Genomic DNA, 18,920 nt, shown 5'->3' on the forward strand with positions numbered 1-18,920 from the left:
ATTTTTTAGTACAGTTGACATACAGTGTTGTTAGTTTCAATGTACACATGGTGATTCAACATCTCTATATACTATGTGCTATGCTCACCACAAGTATAACTACCATCTGTCACCATACAAGGCTATTACAATATCACTGACTGTATTTCCCTATGTTGTGTCTCTTATCCCCATGACTTATTTATTCCATAACTGGAAGTCTGTACCTCCCACTCCTCTTCATCCATTTTGTCTATCTCCCTACCTTCTTTTCCTCTGGCAACCATCAGTTTGTTCTCTATATTTACAAGTCTGATTCTGCTTTTTGTTGTTTATTCATTTGTTTTATTTTTAGATTTATATATGAGTGAAATCGTATGGTATTTGTCTTTCTCAGTCTGACTTATTTTACTTAGTATGTTATCATAGGTACCATAGGTCCATCCATGTTGTTGCAAATGGCAAGATCTCATCCTTTTTTTATGGCAATGTAATATACAAGTGTGCACAATGTACACAGTTGTGTAAAATCACATTGTACACAAATGTGTGTATATGTTTATGTACACACAACATCTTTTTATCCATTCATTTGTCTATCGGTGGATTCTTCAGTTGCTTCCATATCTTAGCTACTGTAAATAATGCTGCAATAAACATAGGGATGCATATATTTTCTTGAGTTAGTGTTTTTGTTTTCTTTGGGTAAATACCCAGCAGTAGAATTATTAGATCATATGGTACTTCTATTTTTAATTTTTTGAGGAACTTCCATACTGCTTTCCATCATGGCTCTACCAATTTACATTCCTATCAACAGTATGTGAGAGTTCTTTTTTCTCTACATCCTTACCAATACTTACTATTTCTTGTGTTTTTGATTGTAGCCATTCTGACAGGTGTGATATGATATCTCATTGTGTTTTTTTTTAAGATTTTATTTATTTATTCATGAGACACACAACGGAGAGAGAGGCAGAGATACAGGCAGAGATAGAAGCAGGCTCCATGCAGGGAGCCGGATATGGGACTTGATCCTCGGACTCCAGAATCATGCCCTGAGCCAAAGGCAAACACTCAACTGCTGAGCCACCCAAGGTGTCCCAGTCTTCACATTTTGTCTAAGTCTCTGTGCCTGTTTCTGTATGCTAGGAAATTCAGCTATGTCTCCTGTTCTTAAGGGTAATGGTTTTATGAAGAAGAGGTCTTGAGTGTCCTGCAGTGTAATATCACCTTGGTCCCCAGGACCTGGTTCTTCTGGGAATGTCTCCAGTGTACACTACATGTGCTCTGCTGTTGTGTCCTGCCTGCTTTATCCTTCAGGCCAGTTGTCTGCAGAGGCTCTCTTTACCTGTTAAGGTCAGCGTTTGGCCCCTGGCCAGAATGTAATGCATTTTAACTAGGTGTGCTCTGGTCTGCTTGTGAAGTGAGACCTGTTGCTGTTGCCATCAGAACCAAGGCCTTGCAAAACTCCTGGGGCTGGAGATGTGGGGTTGGCAGGAGTTTGGGCCAGTCTTTTAGGATGGGGCCATTATACTGGGGCTGAGGCAGGTGTGACTGGGAAGGGTAGTTCTTCAGAGAGCAGGGGACAGGGCATAGTGTAAGCAAGTTAAGGTAGGTAGTGAGTGCCAGTGCTGTGCTGGTTGCCACAGGTGGCTCTGTGTTATGCTGAAGGGGAGGGAAATGGCAACTGCCAGTTCCTTTTTTTCCCCTGGAGGGATCTTTTCATGAATGCTGCCTCTCTGGAATGTGCTCTGAGATGAGCAAATAACCTTTCCACTGTGTGCTTCAGACACTCTTAAGATCGCTGTTTCCACACTGTATGTCCACAGGCTGTCTGACTGCCTTTTCTCCAAGAGTAGCCTCAATTTCTTCTGATTTCTCCCGGATCCAAGCATGCCGACCTTTAAAACTCCAGGCTTTAAGTCTAGCTGGTTGCAAGAACGGACAAAATTTGGATTCTGTTGCTTTCTAAGCCAATTGCTATGGGTAATCATTTACTCCATAGGCTCTTCTGTGTGCTAGGTTGTCTCTCCCCTTTCTCTGTGTCTGCAGCAGCTCCCTCCCCACCGCAGCAGCCATGATCCTCTTCTTTCCCAAGTCACATTTCTGAACTTCTTACCTTCTTTTTTTTTTTCACACCCTCCCCAACTTCCTTACCTTCTTTGATGTGGTCTCTTCTCTACCTTTAGTTGTGGATTTGTTCTGTCAGTCTTCAGATCAATTTCTGGGGTATATAGGATGATTTGATAGTTATCTAATTCTATTCATGGAATCAAGTAAACCTAGAGTTGTCCTACTCCACCATTGTCTTCCTCTCCAATTCTAGCACCATACTATTTGGATTACTATAGATTTCTAATATAGTTTTACATAAGTGTAATGATCCAGCTTTATTATTCACAAGATTGCTTTGGCTATTTGGACTTTTGTGGTTTCATATGAATTTTAGTGTTTAGTTTTCTATTTCTGTGAAAAAAAAAAAGCCATTGGATTTTTTTTTAAAAAAAGATTTCATTATTTATTTATTCATGAGAGACACAGAGAGAGAGGCAGAGACACAGGCAGAGGGAGAATCAGGCTTCTTGCAGGGAACCTGATGGGGGACTTGATCCCAGGACCCCAGGATCATGCTTTGAGTCAAAGGCAGTCAACTGCTGAGCCACCCAGGACTCCCGTCATTGGTTTTTTGATAAGGATTGCATTGAGTTTATAGATTAGCTTGGATAGTATGGACATTTTGAAAATATTATAACCCATAAACTTGAGATATCTTTCTATGTATTTGTGTTGTCTTCATTTTTTCCATTAATGTCTTATAGTTTCCACATGTACAGATCTTTTACCTCCTCAGTTAAATTTATTCCTAAGTATATTATTGGTTTTAATGTTATTGTAAATGGGATTTTTACAAGTTTCTTTTTCAGATAGTTTATTGTTTGAAGTATCTATAAGGTAAGACTATAAGGTAAGACTGGCTTACCAGTAGTTGAAAGCTACCTGACACTCTTCATGGTCACTTCAGGGAGAGACAGATAGAAAGGAGAGGGATAATATAGGATAGAACCATGTATTTAAAAACAAGTAGTAGGGATGCCTGGGTGGCTCAGCGGTTGAGCGTCTGCCTTTGGCCCAGGGAGTGATCCTGGAGTCCCAGGGTTGAGCTCCCTGAATGGAGCCTACTTCTCTCTCTGCCTATGTCTCTGCCTCTCTCTGTGTGTCTCTTAGGAATAGATAAATAAAATCTAAAAAAAAAAAATAATAATAAAAACAAGTAGTAAAAAAAATAATAAAGTTGAGTAGTTATTAATAATATAAAGAAAATGGAATATAATTTAGAATATTTCAAAATTCTGGATTTCATGTTATCTAAATTTGTGTTCATTTTTATATAACCTTTCTATAGACTGTGAATACACAGTATAATAAAATTGATTTTTAAAAAGTCAGGGGCAGAGATACAGTCAGAGGGAGAAGGCTCCATGAAGGGAGCCTGATGTGGGACTCGATCTTGGGACTCCAGGATCACACACTGAGCCAAAAGCAGATGATTAACCACTGAGCCACCCAGGTGCCCCTAAAATTGATTATTTACTTAAGAATTTATTTGATGTAGGGGCACCTGGGTGGCCCAGTGGTTGAATGTCTGCCTTTGGCTCAGGTCATGATCTCAGGGTTCTCAGATCAAGTCCTACATCAAGCTCCCCTCAGGGAACCTGCTTCCCCTCTGCCTATGTCTTTGCCTCTCTCTCTATGTCTCTCAAGAATAAATAAATAAAATATTTTTTTAAGTTTTTTTTAAAGATTTTATTTATTTATTTATGAGAATAATGAGGCAGAGACACAGGCAGAGGGAGAAGCAGGCTCCATGCAGGGAGCCCAACATGGGACTGGATCCCGGGTCTCCAGGATCACACCCTGGGCTGAAGGCGGCGCTAAACCACTGAGCCACCAGGGCTGCCCCAGAATTTTTTCTTAAAAAAAAGAATTTATTGGCAAATTGAACACCAATAAAAAATAAATTTATAAAAAAAAAAGAATTTATTTGATGCAGACTAAAATTAAAATTGGACATACTGGTTTTCCCTTGTATCCGTATCAGTCGGATCCCCCAGAGTCAACCACAAAGGGTTCCATACCTAGAGAAGGGAGCTTTGCCGTGTACATGTATATGTGTACCTATTGTGTATGTTTGTCATGGGAATGACAGAAACAGGCAGGAATTATCTTAAACTGTAGAAACAAGTTTCCTAGTGTATTTCCAACAAGGCTCTGATGGGATATTTATGGAAGATCTAATCATGATCTTGTTAGTACTCACCAGTGTTCACTGTTTGACTGAAAGCTTCCTAGGTGGCAGGTACTATATTAAATGCAGAGATAAAATAATTAGCAAAATGGAGTTCCTGTCCTCAGAGGTTAGAGTCTGTGCACACCAGAGAGGTTTCCAAATGAATGTAGACATGTGTTTTATATTCCGGGCCTTTGAATGCTAACTAACTATGCCATGGTGTAGATTAACATTCACTGTTTTACTTACATGTTACTGTTTTATGGGTATATATTAAAGAAAATGATAAACAATAAAACACAGAGGCAGCCCTTCATATTTTCTGAACAGCTCTCCTTTCCCATCAAGGGAGAATTGATCTGGATTCATTCCACCGAGAGCTCATTAGCGTTGGCATCTTATTTCTTCCACCTCATATGGTTACCAGGTCCATTTTATTCCATGTAGCAGAGTACCAAACTATAATTGCTGATAAGTTCAGAGAAGTGCTGGGAAAAACTGACTACAAGAGAAAAAGAACAAAGAGGGAAAGGCAGACAATTTCATGACCTCTTTCTATTGGACATTGGTGTGGGAAGTGCAGAAGAGAGTTGACTTTCTGCACTTCTATTATCAGAGCCTTGCTCTAACTCCAGGAAACTACTCTTAGACCTAGCATTACAGCAGCTATCCTCAAAGTATGGTCCCTGGACCAGGACCCTAGCATCCCCCTGAGAATTTGTTCAAAATGCAAATTCTCAGGCCCCGCCACAGATCAATGACTCAGAAACTCTGGGACAGGGGCCCAACAAAAGCTATTTCAACAAACATTTTTATCATGTCTCTCTTATGAATAAATCAGTTGAGACAAAAGATAGATTCTTTGAGGGCACCTGGCTGCCACAATTGGTAGAGTGTGTAACTCTTGATCTTAATGTTGTGAGTTCAAGCCCCACCCTGAATGTGGAGCCTACTTAAAAAAAAAAAAAAAAAGAAAGAAAAGATAGATCCTTCTTCCTAGTATGTGAAATTAGCTGAAGGAAAGAACAATTAATTAATGGTGCCACTAATTCCACTAATCATAAAATCATACCAATCAGGAGCTACACACAGGGAAGAACATTGAAAGAGTGTGAAGAGCAGGAGCAGAGGAAATTAATTTGAAGTAATTAAGAGATGGATAAGATGTGAGATAATCTGTGCCTTTTGCTCCTTATTTATGCATTCACACTGAGTACCTAGACTAGGGGAAGAACTAGCATAAGCTTTGACTCACTAAAGCATCTCGCAGAATGGGTTGAGAAAGAAGAAGTAAAGAAGTAAAGAGTGAGAAGACAAGATGGCTGGTGCTATGGTCAACCTAACTAGGTACCCAGGTTTGGAGGCACAGGAAAAAGAGAAATTAGTTCTATCTGGAGCAGTGGAGACTATGAGGTAGGGTAGAAATGCCCTCATGGAAGTATTAGATAAATCTGGAAGGATGATGAGAGATTCTCCAGGTAGAGGAGGAGAAAAGGCAATCCAGGCAAAGGGAATAGCACAGATGAAAGCTACACATATAAAGTCTTGTCCTGTCTGCCTTGCTATGTCTCTCTTTGTCTCTCTCTTCTGCTGATCATGTGGAACCCTCAGTGTAGCCATACAAAAGTAAACATCTATCTACAGATCTTTCTCTATTTATTTATTTAATTTTTGAAAAGATTTTATTTATTTATCCATGAGGAACACAGAAATAGAGGCAGAGACATAGGCAGAGGGAGAAGCAGGCTCACTGCAGGGATCCTGATACAGGACTCCATCCCAGGACCCACGAGCCCAATATTTCTCTTTTTAATGGAAGTTGCAAGTTTTTCAGTTTAAAAAATACTGAAACTAGGGGTACCTGGGTGGCTCAGTTGGTTAAGCATCTGCCTTGTGCTCAGATCATGATCTCCAGATCCTCTGACTGAGGCCCTCATTGGACTCCCTGCTCAGTGGGGAGCCTGCCTCTCCCTCTGGCCCTTCCCCATGCTTGTGCTCTCTTTCTCTCTCTGTCAAATAAATAAGTAAAGTCTTTTAAAAAAAATACTGAAACAAATTTACTTTTGTTGTTTTTTTCCTAATCTCCAGATCTTTTTATTATTATTATTTAAAACATTTTAAAAAGATAGTTTATTTAAGTAGGCTCCGTACACAACATGGGCTCAAACTCACAATCCCAAGATCAAGAAGCACATGCTGTACTAACTGAAGCACCCAGGTGCCCCTATTTTCATTTTTAATTATGGTAAAAAAAATGATATAAAATTTACCCTCTTAATCAGTTTTAAGTATACAGTTCAGGAGTGTTAATCATATTCACATTGTTGTGTAACAATTCTCCAAATCTTGCTTATATCATTCTTTAAAATGCTGATTGCGTGAAAGTTGCTAACCCTGAGAAATCTGTTCCACCATAATCTTTAATAATATTAAAGCTAACATTTGTAGGAAGCTAAGTATGTGTCAGGCACTGTTCTATATACTTTCCATGCATCAGATCATTTGATTCTTACACCAACTGTGTAAGATTTGTGCTATTATTTTTCTCATTTTATAGATGAAGAAACCAAAGCACAGAGAGGTTAATACCTTGTCAAGAGTCACACAGCTAACAAATGGCATTCAGTATACAGATGCTTTGCACCATTGTCTTTCTTCTGCAAGACTTACTATATTACTGGATGCACAGATAGCTCCTATAACTAGAACCATTCCTATTTTTCTTTTTTTTAAAGATTTTATTTATTTATTCATGAGAGACACACAGAGAGAGAGGCAGAAACACAGGCAGAAGGAGAAGCAGGCTCCATGCAGGGAGCCTGATGCGGGACTCGATCTGGGACTCCAGGATCACTCCCTGAGCCAAAGGCAGGCACCCAACTGCCAAGCCACCCAGGTATCCCAACTAGAACCATTCCTATATCTGTCCTAGCTTCTATTTTAGATCCACAGGATTGGAAAATATTCAATACTATCCCAAAGTTAACCAATCTTATCTGCTAGAATCAAAGGGCCAGATAAAAGAAGACTAATGGCTGAAGAGAATTAAGGTTTCTTTCTCTCTCTCTCTTTTTTTTTTTAAGATTTTATTTATCTATTCATGAGAGACACACAGACAGAGGCAGAGACATAGGCAGAGGGAGAAGCAGGCTCCCAGAGGGAAGCCTGATGTGGGACTTGATCCCAGGACCCTGGGGTCATGACTTGAGCCAAAGGCAGAGGCTCAACCACTGGGCCACCCAGGTATTCTGAATTAAGGTGTCTTTATGGACTTTTGGAAAAGCTGAGAGAAGTAGACATAGTAGCAGTGGGCCCTGAAAAAGTTAGAAAGGGAGGAGGAGAAAAATTTCATCAGAAAATTCAAAATAGGAGAAAAGGAAAAGGTGCCAAAGAAATTATGCAGAGTAGGTTCCTCAGTGTTTCTTCTTTTTTCATTCCCTTTGTCTTGACATGTAAAAAATGCCTCATCCCTATGATGTAGCCCAGAATGAACTATTTTTTGCTTTAGGCAGTCATTTATCTTTTAGAGTGATTAAAAATGGATTTAAAAAATATTTTATTTATTTATTCATGAGACACAGACTGAGAGAGAGAGAAAGAGAGAGAGAGAGGGAGAGAGAGAGAGACAAAAGCAGAGGGAGAAGCAGGCTCCCTGCAAAGACCCCGATAGGGGACTCGATCCTGGACTTCCAGGGTCACGTCCTGGGCCAAAGGCAGATGCTCAACCGCTGAGCCACCCAGAAGTCCCTAAAATTGGATTTGAATGGATTTTATGTTTATTTTATTTGATACAAGTTCCAGAGATCTTCATTTATTTGTGCAATTTCTGTCTGGTATCTTGAGAGGAGTTAGCTAATTTTCTGTAAATGATCAGACAGTAAATAATGAGGCTTTGCATGCCAAATGGTCTCTTTAATCCCTCAAGTCCACCAGGATAACACAAAGGCAAATGAGTATTACTGTGCTCAAATAAAACTTTATTTACAAAACTTGTAGGAGGCTGGATTTAACCTGCAGGCTATAGTTTACCTCTCCCTGTCATATCTGCGGCCTTAAGAACTTCCTTTATTTTTTAATTTTAATTTTTAAAAAAGATTTAATTAATTAATTTTTTAAAAGATACTTCTTTTAATGAGAGAGAGAGAGAGAGAGAGAGAGAGAGAGACAGCATGTGCACAAGCAGGGGGAGGGGCAGAGGGAGAGGGAGAGACAGGCTCTTTGCTAAGCAGGGAACCCAATGCAGGGCTTGATCCCAGGACCCTGAGATCATGACCTGAGCCAAAGGCAGATGTTTAACCAAGGAGCTACCCAGGTGCCTCAAGAACTCCCTTTAATATTCCTTGTAGCACAGATCTGGCAATACATTTTCTCAGCTTTGGTTTCTCTGAAAAAGTCTTTTTTCCCTTCATTATTGAAAGATATTTTTGTTGGCTACAGAATGCTGAATTTGGCATTTTTTCCTTCAGTATTTTGAAGATGTCAATCCATTATCTTTTGGTTAACATTGTTTCTCATGAGAAGTTTAGTATAATTCTATATATAATGCAGTTTTTCCATATATAATGTAGTTTTTTCCTCTGACCATATTCAAGACTTCTTCTTTATCTCTAATTTCCAGCAGGTTGAAAATAAGGTGATTAGATTGTGTGTTTTTGTTTTTAAGTAGGCTCCACACCTAGAGTGGAGCCCAGTGTGGGGCTTGAACTCACAACCCTAACATCAAGACCTGAGCTGAGATCAAGAGTTGGATGCTTAAGCAACTGAGCCACCCAGGTGCTCCTAGGTGTGTTTTGTTTTGTTTTGCTTTATTTTCCCTCCTCTAGGTGTGTTTTATTTTGGCATTTATCCTGCTTGGAATTTCTATGATTTTTTATTCTGTTTTTAGAAGTCTTTTATTATTTTTGGAAAATTCTCACCTGTTATCTCTTCAAACATTTCTTCTACTTGTTCTCTCTCTCTTCTCTTTCTAGGATTTTTTTTAAGGTTTTATTTATTTATTCATGAGAATACACAGAGAGGAGAGAGAGAAGCAGAGACACAGGCAGAGGGAGAAGCAGGCTCCATGCAGGGAGCCCCATGTGGGACTCGATCCTGGGTCTCCAGGATCACACCCTGGGCTGAAGGCGGCGCTAAACCACTGAGCCACTGGGGCTGCCCTCTAGGATTTTTTTTAAAAAAATGTTTTATTATTTATGAGAGACAGAGAGAGAGAGAGAGGATCAGGGACACAGGCAGAGGGAGAAGCAGGCTCTGTGCAGGGAACCTGACATGGGACTCGATCTTGGGTCTCCAGGATCAGGCCCTGGGCTGAAGGCAGTGCTAAACCGCTGGGCCACCGGGGCTGCCCCTCTTTCTAAGATTCTAATGACATATATTTTATTTATTTATTTATTTATTTATTTATTTATTTATTTATTTATATTTTATTTATTTATTCATGAGAGACACAGAGAGAGAATGGCAGAGACACAGGAAGAGGGAGAAGCAGGCTCCATGCAGGGAGCGTGATATGGGACTTGATCCCGGGTCTCCAGGATCATGCCTTGGGCTGAAGGTAGCACCAAACCGCTGAGCAACCGGGGCTGCCATGACATATATTTTAAACCGTTTGATATGTTCCTGTAGCTCTTGGATATGCTATTTGATTTTTTTTTTCCAGTTTTACTGAGAAATAATTGACATACATCCCTGGATAAGTTTAAGGCATACAGCATGATAGTTTGATTTACAATATTGTGAAATGATTACCATAATAGGTTCAGCTAGCATTCATCTTCTTATATAGATACAATAAAAAGGGAAAAAAAAAGAAAAAAATTCTCCTATGATGAAAAAGAACTCTTTCCTAATTGGGGAGCCTGGTTGGCTCATTTAGTGAAGGATGTGATTTTTGATCTCAGGGTCATGAGTTCAAGCCCTCTCTTAGGCATGAAGCCTACTTAAAATAAAAATAAAATAAATTTAAAATATAACCTCCTATAAATCCTACAGCAGTGTTTGCTAGAGTCATCATGAAGTACATTACGCCCCTAGTATGTATTTATCATATAGCTGGAAGCTTGTACCTTTTGACCACCATCCTTCAACTCCTTTTCCCCTCTATCTTTGGTAACCACAAGTCTGATCTTTCTTTCAAAAGATTTGTTTGTTTGCTTGTTTGTTTGTTTGAGACAGAATGAGTGTGCATGTGGTGTGGAAGTAGAGTGGGGGCAAGGGACAGAGGGAGAGGGAGAGAGAAAATCTGAAGCAGGCTCCATGTTCAGCATGGAGCCTGATGTGGGGCTTGATTTCCCAATCCTGAGATCATGACCTGAGCAGAAATCAAGAGTTGGATGCATAATTGACTGAGCCACCCAGGCACCTGTTTTGTTTTTTAGATTCCCACATAAAAATGAGATCATATAGTATTTGACTTTTTCTGACTTATTTTGCTTAGCATAAGGCCCTTAGGGTCCATCCATGTTGTAAATTGTAGGAGTTCTTCTTTTTTTTGGCTAAAAAATATTTCAGTGTATGTGTGTGTGTTGTGTGTGTGTGTATTCATATATATCACAATTTCTTTATCCTTTCATCCATCAGTGGACACTTAGGTTATTTTCATGTATTGTCTAAATAATGTTGCTGTGAACATGGGGGTGCAGATATCTTTTCAAGTTAGTGTTTCATTTCCTTTGTATATAGTCCCAGGAGTGGAATTGTGATATCATATGATAGTTCTTTTTTTAAGTTTTGAAAATCCTCCATACTGTTTACCATGGCTGCTGCACCAATTTATAATCTTATCAACAGTTCACAAGTGTTCTCTTTTCTCCACATATCAGCTAGTATCTGTTACCTCTTCCCTTTTTTGAGGAGATTAAATTTTTTTCCACTTTTTTTCTTTGTTTTTTAATTGGATGATTTCTATTGAGCTATCTATAAGATAGATATTGGTTATTTTCTGAACTGTGTCAAGTTTACTTATGAGCCTGAAGAAGGAACTGCTTATTCTTGATACTTTATTTATTTATTTATTTATTTATTTATTTATTTATTTATTTATTTTTTAGCACTTCTAATCGACTCTGTCACTTCCATCTTTCTGCTGAAGTTTCCCATCTGTTTATGGATGTCGTCCACCTTCTTCATCACATTTCTTAACATATTACTTCTAGTCATTTTATTTATTTATTTATTTTAAAGATTTTGTTTTAAAGTAGTTTCTACATCTAATAAGAGGCTCAAACTTAGGACCCTAAGATCAAGAGTCACATGCTCTACTGACTAAGCCAGCCAGGAGCCTCTCTTCTAGCCACTTTAAAGTCTCATTTAGGTAGATCTAACACCTATATTATCCCTGAGTCTGGTTCTGTCAGTTGCTTTGTATCTTCAAAGGGTGTTGTCACCATTGTTGTCTTTGTCATCATCAACATCATCATCTTTTTGTAAGTCATAATAATTTTTTTCTTTTTAAATAGAGCTCTACACCCAACATGGGGCTTAAACTCACAATCCTGAGATCAGGAGTTGCATGCTCTACTGACTGAGCCAGCCAGGCACCTCATCATATAATTTTTTTTTTTCATCATATAATTTTTGATTGAATGCCAGACATCTTATGTAAAATGGGAAATTTAGGTTAAGTAGCCTTTATGCCTGAAAAGGGACACATGTCTTCTCAGGCAGTTTAGCATGATAGATGGGAGTCATTCTAGTTAAAAGATGAGGTAGATTTAGGGTTTGCTCTTTCAGTGCACCATAGGCTTCAAATTCTTATGGTGCTTTATACTTAGGATAGGGTCTGGAATGCTGGGGGGTTTTCTCAAGGCTTGTTTTCCACTTTCAGCTCTCAACCTTCTCTATATACAATATAGGCACCACAGAGATGGTCTCTCTCTATATTCTTGCTCTGCCAGGGGTGAACTGCTGCTACTTGTTGTGTTTTGCTAGGGTGCTGATGAGAGGGTGTAGTAGTTCTCTCTTGTCCTTTTCACCTTCAGTCTTAGGTAGTTTATATGCCTGGGCTTGGAGGATAAGATTTTCTTAGGATTCCTGCCTCTACTCCCAATCAAACTCTGCCTTGTGTGTGTGTGGCAGGTCTTATGTGGGAAATATTTTTCTGCCCTTCCTTCAATCTTAGAAAACCTCTGAAAGTATGGGTATAGAATTCTAGGCTGAGATCTATTTCTTTTCCCTCCCTGTGGGATAGATGTATATATATATATATAAATGTATATATATATATAAATATTTTTTTCTTCTTCTTTATCCTTCCCCTGGCAACAGTGGGTCTTTACCTGTGCAACAATGGGGCAACAGTATTTACTGCCACTCCCCAGAACTTTAAGCCTTTGGAAGGACCCTGGGTAGCTGAGGCCTTTCCTACAGGATAGATAATACTGCCCTCTATGTCTGCACTACTATGGGAGGCTCTTTTTAGTCTCATTCTTTTGCAGTCATTTTTTTTTAAGGTTTTATTTATTTATTCATGAGATACACAGAGAGAGAAGCAGAGACATAGGCAGAGGGAGAAGCAGAGACATAGGCAGAGGGAGAAGCAGGCTCCTCGTGGGAGCCCGATGTGGCACTTGATCCCTGGACCCGGGATCAAACCCTGAGCTGAAGGCAGACGCTCAAACGCCGAGCCACCCAGGCATCCCTTTTGCAGTCTTTCTTATGAGCACCTGATAAAGGTCTTAGAAGACATCCTGTAAATAAGTACAAGCTTCCCATGTGGCACACAGAGAATTTTTTGTAGTTACTCTAGCTCACACTAGACCTTTAGTAATTCATTAAAAATTTAGCTATGTTCTTACTTGGTTCTATGATGGCTTAAATACCTCCCATGTTCTGGCACAGATGAGACGATTCAACACTCAGTCTCTTCTTAGAAGGAACTGTGCCTTCTTGGATTTCAGGCTACTTGAGTTAACCTGCACCTTTCAACTTTTTGGTTCAAGAAAAGTTATAGTGATGCCTGGGTGGCTCAGTGATTGAGCATCTGCCTTTGGCTCATGTGATGATCCCAGGGTCCTGGGATTGAACCCCACATCAGGCTCCCCACAGGGAGCCTACTTCTCCCTCTGCCTATGTCTCTGCATGGCTCTCTGTGTCTTTCATGAATAAATAAATAAATAAAACCTTAAAAAAAAGTTACAATTTTGCAGCTTATCTATTTTTTTCTCACTATCAGGGACAGAAAAATGCTCTTTCCAGGTTTTTTTACATCCTAAGTGGAAGTGAAACTTCCTACATATTGGTTTTTTTTTTCCTACATATTGTTTTGTATCATATTCCCTCTTTCCCACCCTGCCATTCAATTAGTATTGCAAACAATTCCCCTTGTCATGGAAATATTATTTTTAATGGCTGTGTATTATTGCTTGATATTAATATAGCAAAATCTTCAACCAAATTTATATTATTGGGCATTGTAACAGACCTAACATTTGATTTTCTCAGAATTTTATCCCAATATACTTACTGTAGCAGTGGACTCCTTTCTTTAGAGAACCCCCATGTCCAATTCATGTGTCTTTTTGGGGTTGCCAAACATAGGACTTTATTGTACTGGCCTCTGGGTGATAAGAATGACCCAGGTCCTCTCTGTTGTAGTATCTTGGCTACAATGATCAATTCAGAAGTGAACATGTGAGTAAAGGAGGAACAAAATCCTTCTCAGACATTTCTCTGAGTTGGATAAGAAATTTCTGTCTCTTGGGATCATAGAGTTGGAAGGATTCCCAGTTCCCTCTTCTCCACTACTTGATGGAAATCCTGTGTGCAAGGGGACTGAAAGATTGAGAGAAATGAGTCTTGGCAGTGTCAATGCCTAATTTCAAGCCATAACATTTCCATTTTCTCTGGTTCCTTCAATTCTTCATGTCTGATCCACCTAGTTACCAAAAATTCTTTTTTGTTTAAGTTGGTTTGATTTGGGTTGTTTATTGTTCCAGAAAGTATCCTCACAAATTCATATTGAAGGTAGCATTCAAGTCTTGCCATTATAAAGAATACAGTGAAGAAGCTTAGGGTTGATAGATCTTTTGCATATATTCAGGCTCTCTCTCCCCATTAAGAAACATTTCCAAAATAGGAGTTGCTGGGTCATAGAAATTGAAAAGGGTTTTGACGTGTGTGAAATTGCCTTCAGAAAAGTTGTCCATTTATACTTTTGTAAGGAGTATATATGTCCCTATTTCTATATAGTCACTCAAATACTGAGTATTATTAATTTTTTAAATTCCCAACTAGAGGGATCCCTGGGTGGCGCAGCGGTTTGGCGCCTGCCTTTGGCCCAGGGCGCGATCCTGGAGACCCGGGATGGAATCCCACGTCGGGCTCCCGGTGCATGGAGCCTGCTTCTCCCTCTGCCTGTGTCTCTGCCTCTCTCTCTCTCTGTGTGACTATCATAAATAAATAAAAATTTAAAAAATAAATAAATAAAATAAATTCCCAACTAGATATATACTGCTTTTCTATTGATACTGTTCCCATATCTGTGTTCCCAAGTATGTCTTAATAGAATAATAAAAAGAGAACAAAGATCAAGTGTGGATGGAAATTTGGAATGAAACCAGAAAAAAAGGGAGGAGTCCAAAATTTGTTCTGAGAGATTTCCACTGTGAATACTCAGCCCTGAGTTTTCCTCAGAATAGGTATTAAGGACTGGCTGAGCCAGTATGAATGTATCAGGGAGAAATAAATTTGAGGAAGTGAACAGAAGTCCTACCTAGGGTTACCACCCTAGCCTGAGGCTCTGATAGGAGATTGGCTGTAGCTTTAATCAAAGCTCCTGTGGGGTTGTATATATGTTATAGCATGGATGCAGACTTCTGGTTCCTGCTCTTGAGGAAGTTCACCCACAAGGATGTGGGCTCAACTCCTTCTAGGAATATTGACCCTATCACCAGCCATTGCAGAAAAATATCTCCCGTAAGTGTTTGGTATCAGAGTTGACTGAAGGCAGAGGGCAGGTGGCTTCTTTATTTTTATTTTTTTTTCAGATTTTACTTATTTATTTATGAGAGAGAGAGAGAGAGGCAGAGACACAGGCAGAGGGAGAAGCAGGCTCCATGTAGGGAGCCCGACATGGGACTCGATCCCGGGTTTCCAGGATCACACCCTGGGCTGAAGGCGGCACCAAACCGCTGAGCCACCCAGGCTGCCCAGGGCAGGTGGTTTCTTTGTCTATTTTTCTCAAGTGTAAATATGGGAGAGAACTGATAACCTCTGATTTAATTTCCTCCTCATCTGTACCTTCTTTGGATCCATTTCTCCTTTATCCAGAGAGAAAAGCAGAGGTACCAAAAGGAAGCTTTAAGAAAGATAATGTATAAAAAAAAAAAAAAAAGATAACGTTAAAATATAGTAGACTCCTCATACTCTGGTCTCTGTAACAAAATTAATTTCCTTTTTGGTCCCTAGGTGTAGGTTCTCAGTGATGGCCTCCTAAATATGGTTGGTTTAAGGCTGTATACTGAGTTATTTGTTATTTGTCTGTTTCTCCATTATAGAAAATAAGGTTCACAAAGGCAGAAGCAGTCTGTTTAATTCACTGCTATATGCTGAGGGCTTAGGAGAGGGCTTAACTTTTCATTGAATGAATGAATCATTATTGCCCTGAAATCCTTTTGCTTCCTTAATAGAAACTACCTGGTGACATTACCAGCCCGGCTTAACTTCCCCTCTACCCAGAAAGTTTGTTTGGATCTGAGCCCTGGGTCCCATGATTTAAAATTCACTATTACTCTGGAGACCAAGGACAAGACTCAGAAGTTGCTAGAAACCTCTGGATTGAAGAAGAGGCTCTTACGCTGCACTTCCTTTCCGGTAAGCACACATTCAACCCCAGCTCTGCTTCCTTCCTTCTTATCCTCCTTCCTAGGGACATAGGCAATCTAACTTTAAGTATGATTTCCATTATTTTACTTCTGCCACGGTTTTTAAACCTGTCTCCCCTAAACCTAAACTCAACTCCTGGCTATAATTTATTCACGATTTCCTTGACCTTGGATTTCTTTTTTTTAGCTTTTGACTTTAACCTCTAAATACTGTTTCCCTTCTTCCTGGCAATTTGTTTTATGGCCCTACCCTTGCGACTCCCATCTAACTCAGTTGATTCCATTCTCAATATCCTAATCTACAGAGCTCCTTTCTCTTGTCCAGGTACCACCTCCTGCTGGTGGCACAGAAGAAGTTGCTACAGTCTGGGTGTCCGGGACTGGAAATAATATCAGCTTTGAGGAGAAGAAAACAGTTCTAATTCAGAGGGAGGGGAATGGCATCTTTATACAAACGGACAAACCTATCTACAGCCCAGGGCAGGAAGGTAAGAGACACACATATGGGATTAGACAAGACAAGGCAAACCGCTGCACATATTCAGAAAGAGGAGCTTTGTGGTTTGGTGGTAGGTCTACGGGACAGGCAGCAGGGACAAAGGTCTGCAAGGATGAAGGGTCACAGATGTTGTATACACGCTGTGCTACATAAGCAGGAGTTAGTGGGTAGAGTTGCTAGTGTGTGTGTATCCAAAACAAAAGTACACATTTTTCCTGGGCTGGAATTTGGCAAGTTTAACTGGGCTGCTGGTCTTAGAGCAAGCTGCTTGTGTATGAATATGAAAGCATCAAGGGCATGTGGCTTGAACCCCTCTTATTTGTACTTTGTGCCTTCTTCCTTATTAGAAGGGCATTCCATTCTAACATTTCCAAGTCAGGAGCCTTGAAGAGAGACCCTTTGGGGGCTTGGCTTTGATCTCTCAGACTAAGTTTTTTTTTTTTTTTTTAAGTTAAGCCTGATGGGGTTTTGCTGACTCAGAAGTGTGTGTGGGGAAGTAGAAAGGGTGGAAGAAAGATTCCAAGAGGGGGAAATCCCCTTTGTTAATGATGTCTGTTCTGTCCTAGTGCACTTCCGCATTGTCACCCTGAAAAGCAGCTTTATTCCAGTGAATAACAAGGTAAGAATTAAGTTGGGAAGAGTGAAAGAGAGAGGACTAGGGCAGCCTGAGAGTACTAGAGTAGGCAAAAGAAGAGATTCTTGTAACAGTGTGATGAGGTGAAGTCCTCTGAGATGCAGAATGTTTGTGCTAACTTCAGGGTAAAGTCTAAACCCTCCTTGTCCTTGCTCCTAAAAACAGACAGAGATGTCCAGTTCTCAGGTTGATAGCTGAGAACATCAATTAGGTTAACATTCCTGAGAGATGCTCATATCCGTTGTCATTTTATTTATTTTTAAAAATATTTTATTTATTTACTTGACAGAGAGAGAGAGAGAGAGAGAGAGAGAGAGCGTGCACACACAAGCAGGGGAAGAAGGAGAAGCAGAGTCCCCACAGGGCAGGGAGTGCGATTAGGGACTCAATCCCAGGACCCTGGATCATGAGCTGAGCTCAAGACAGACGCTTAACTGACAGAGCCGCCCAGGTGCCCCTCCACTATTGTTTTATTAAAAGGATTTTTACAAACTTGAAGGCTTTCTCTCCGGGAATGACACCACATGGCTTTGCAGTTCAGATACTAGAAATAAATCAGGAGTATGTTTAACAAAAAGAAGAAATAAGGGCAGCCCGGGTGGTTTAGCGGTTTAGCGCCGCCTTCAGCCCAGGGTGTGAACCTGGAGACCTGGGTTCGAGTTCCGGGTGGGGTTCCCTGCATGGAGCCTGCTTCTCCCTCTGCCTGTGTCTCTGCCCCCTCCCTCTGTGTCTCTCATGAATAAATAAATCTTAAAAAAAAAAAAGAAGAAATAAGAATATCCATCCCTACCATCTTTTTTTCCTTCTTAAAATTTGTTGTTGTTTTTTTTTAATTTATTTATGATAGTCACACACACACACACACACACACAGAGAGAGAGAGGCAGAGACACAGGCAGAGGGAGAAGCAGGCTCCACGCACCGGGAGCCCGATGTGGGATTCGATCCCGGGTCTCCAGGATCGCGCCCTGGGCCAAAGGCAGGCGCCAAACCGCTGCGCCACCCAGGGATCCCTCCTTCTTAAAATTTGTTTGACAGAGAGAGAGAGGGAGAGAACAAGCAGGGGGAATGGCAGCAGAGGAAGAGGGAGAAACAGGCTCTCCCAGAGCAGTAGAGCAGGGAGCAAGATGCAGGGCTTGATCCCAGGACCCTGGGATCATGACCTAAGCAGAAAGCAGATGCTTAACTGACTGAGCCACACAGGCACCTCTCCCTGACCCATCTTTTTTTACTACAAGGCAAGGTGTTTGATAAAGTAGGCAATTCTCTTAAGACTACATTATGTGCCAAAGGTAAAAATGTGGTAACATTTGGCAATTACTTAAATGTTCCTTGAATAACTCAATCCCTAGGATCATAAACATTACAATACATTTAATCTCAGTTTAGGGTTTGTGTCATTTTTACTTTTATGAAATACCTCTTGGAGATCCCTGTTACCTTCTTTCTCTTTGGGTCACAGCCCGTGATACATGCTGTGTCATGAAGCTTTTAAAGATAATGATAGGGCAAGCATTATTTTTATTTCCATCTCCATGTTCTCAGAGCTCTTTCCTTTCCCTACAGACAGTGAAGCGATCAGCTTATTGATTAGTAGCTTCCTCCACCACTACCTTCTTCCCCAATTTAGAATTCTTTTTAGTTGCTCCTTCCTATCACCTGTGTGCTTTCTTTATCAATCTGGTTTACTATTGT

The 18,920-nt window shown here is 40.2% G+C and overlaps 1 protein-coding gene across 1 annotated transcript in view; it reads left to right on the forward strand.

The window, feature by feature from the left end:
* The first annotated feature begins 5,588 nt into the window (after nt 1-5,588).
* Nucleotides 5,589-18,920, forward strand: part of A2ML1 (alpha-2-macroglobulin like 1) — a 49,365-nt gene continuing 36,033 nt past the window's right edge. Inside the window, exons 1-4 of the mRNA XM_041736401.1 lie at nt 5,589-5,683; nt 15,898-16,081; nt 16,418-16,580; nt 17,158-17,210. Of these exons, the coding sequence (XP_041592335.1) occupies nt 5,589-5,683; nt 15,898-16,081; nt 16,418-16,580; nt 17,158-17,210 (495 nt within the window). The remainder of the gene's footprint in view (nt 5,684-15,897; nt 16,082-16,417; nt 16,581-17,157; nt 17,211-18,920) is intronic.

This window comes from Vulpes lagopus, chromosome 21 (genome assembly GCF_018345385.1).
Source record: "Vulpes lagopus strain Blue_001 chromosome 21, ASM1834538v1, whole genome shotgun sequence".
Classification (NCBI taxonomy): Eukaryota; Metazoa; Chordata; class Mammalia; order Carnivora; family Canidae; genus Vulpes; species Vulpes lagopus.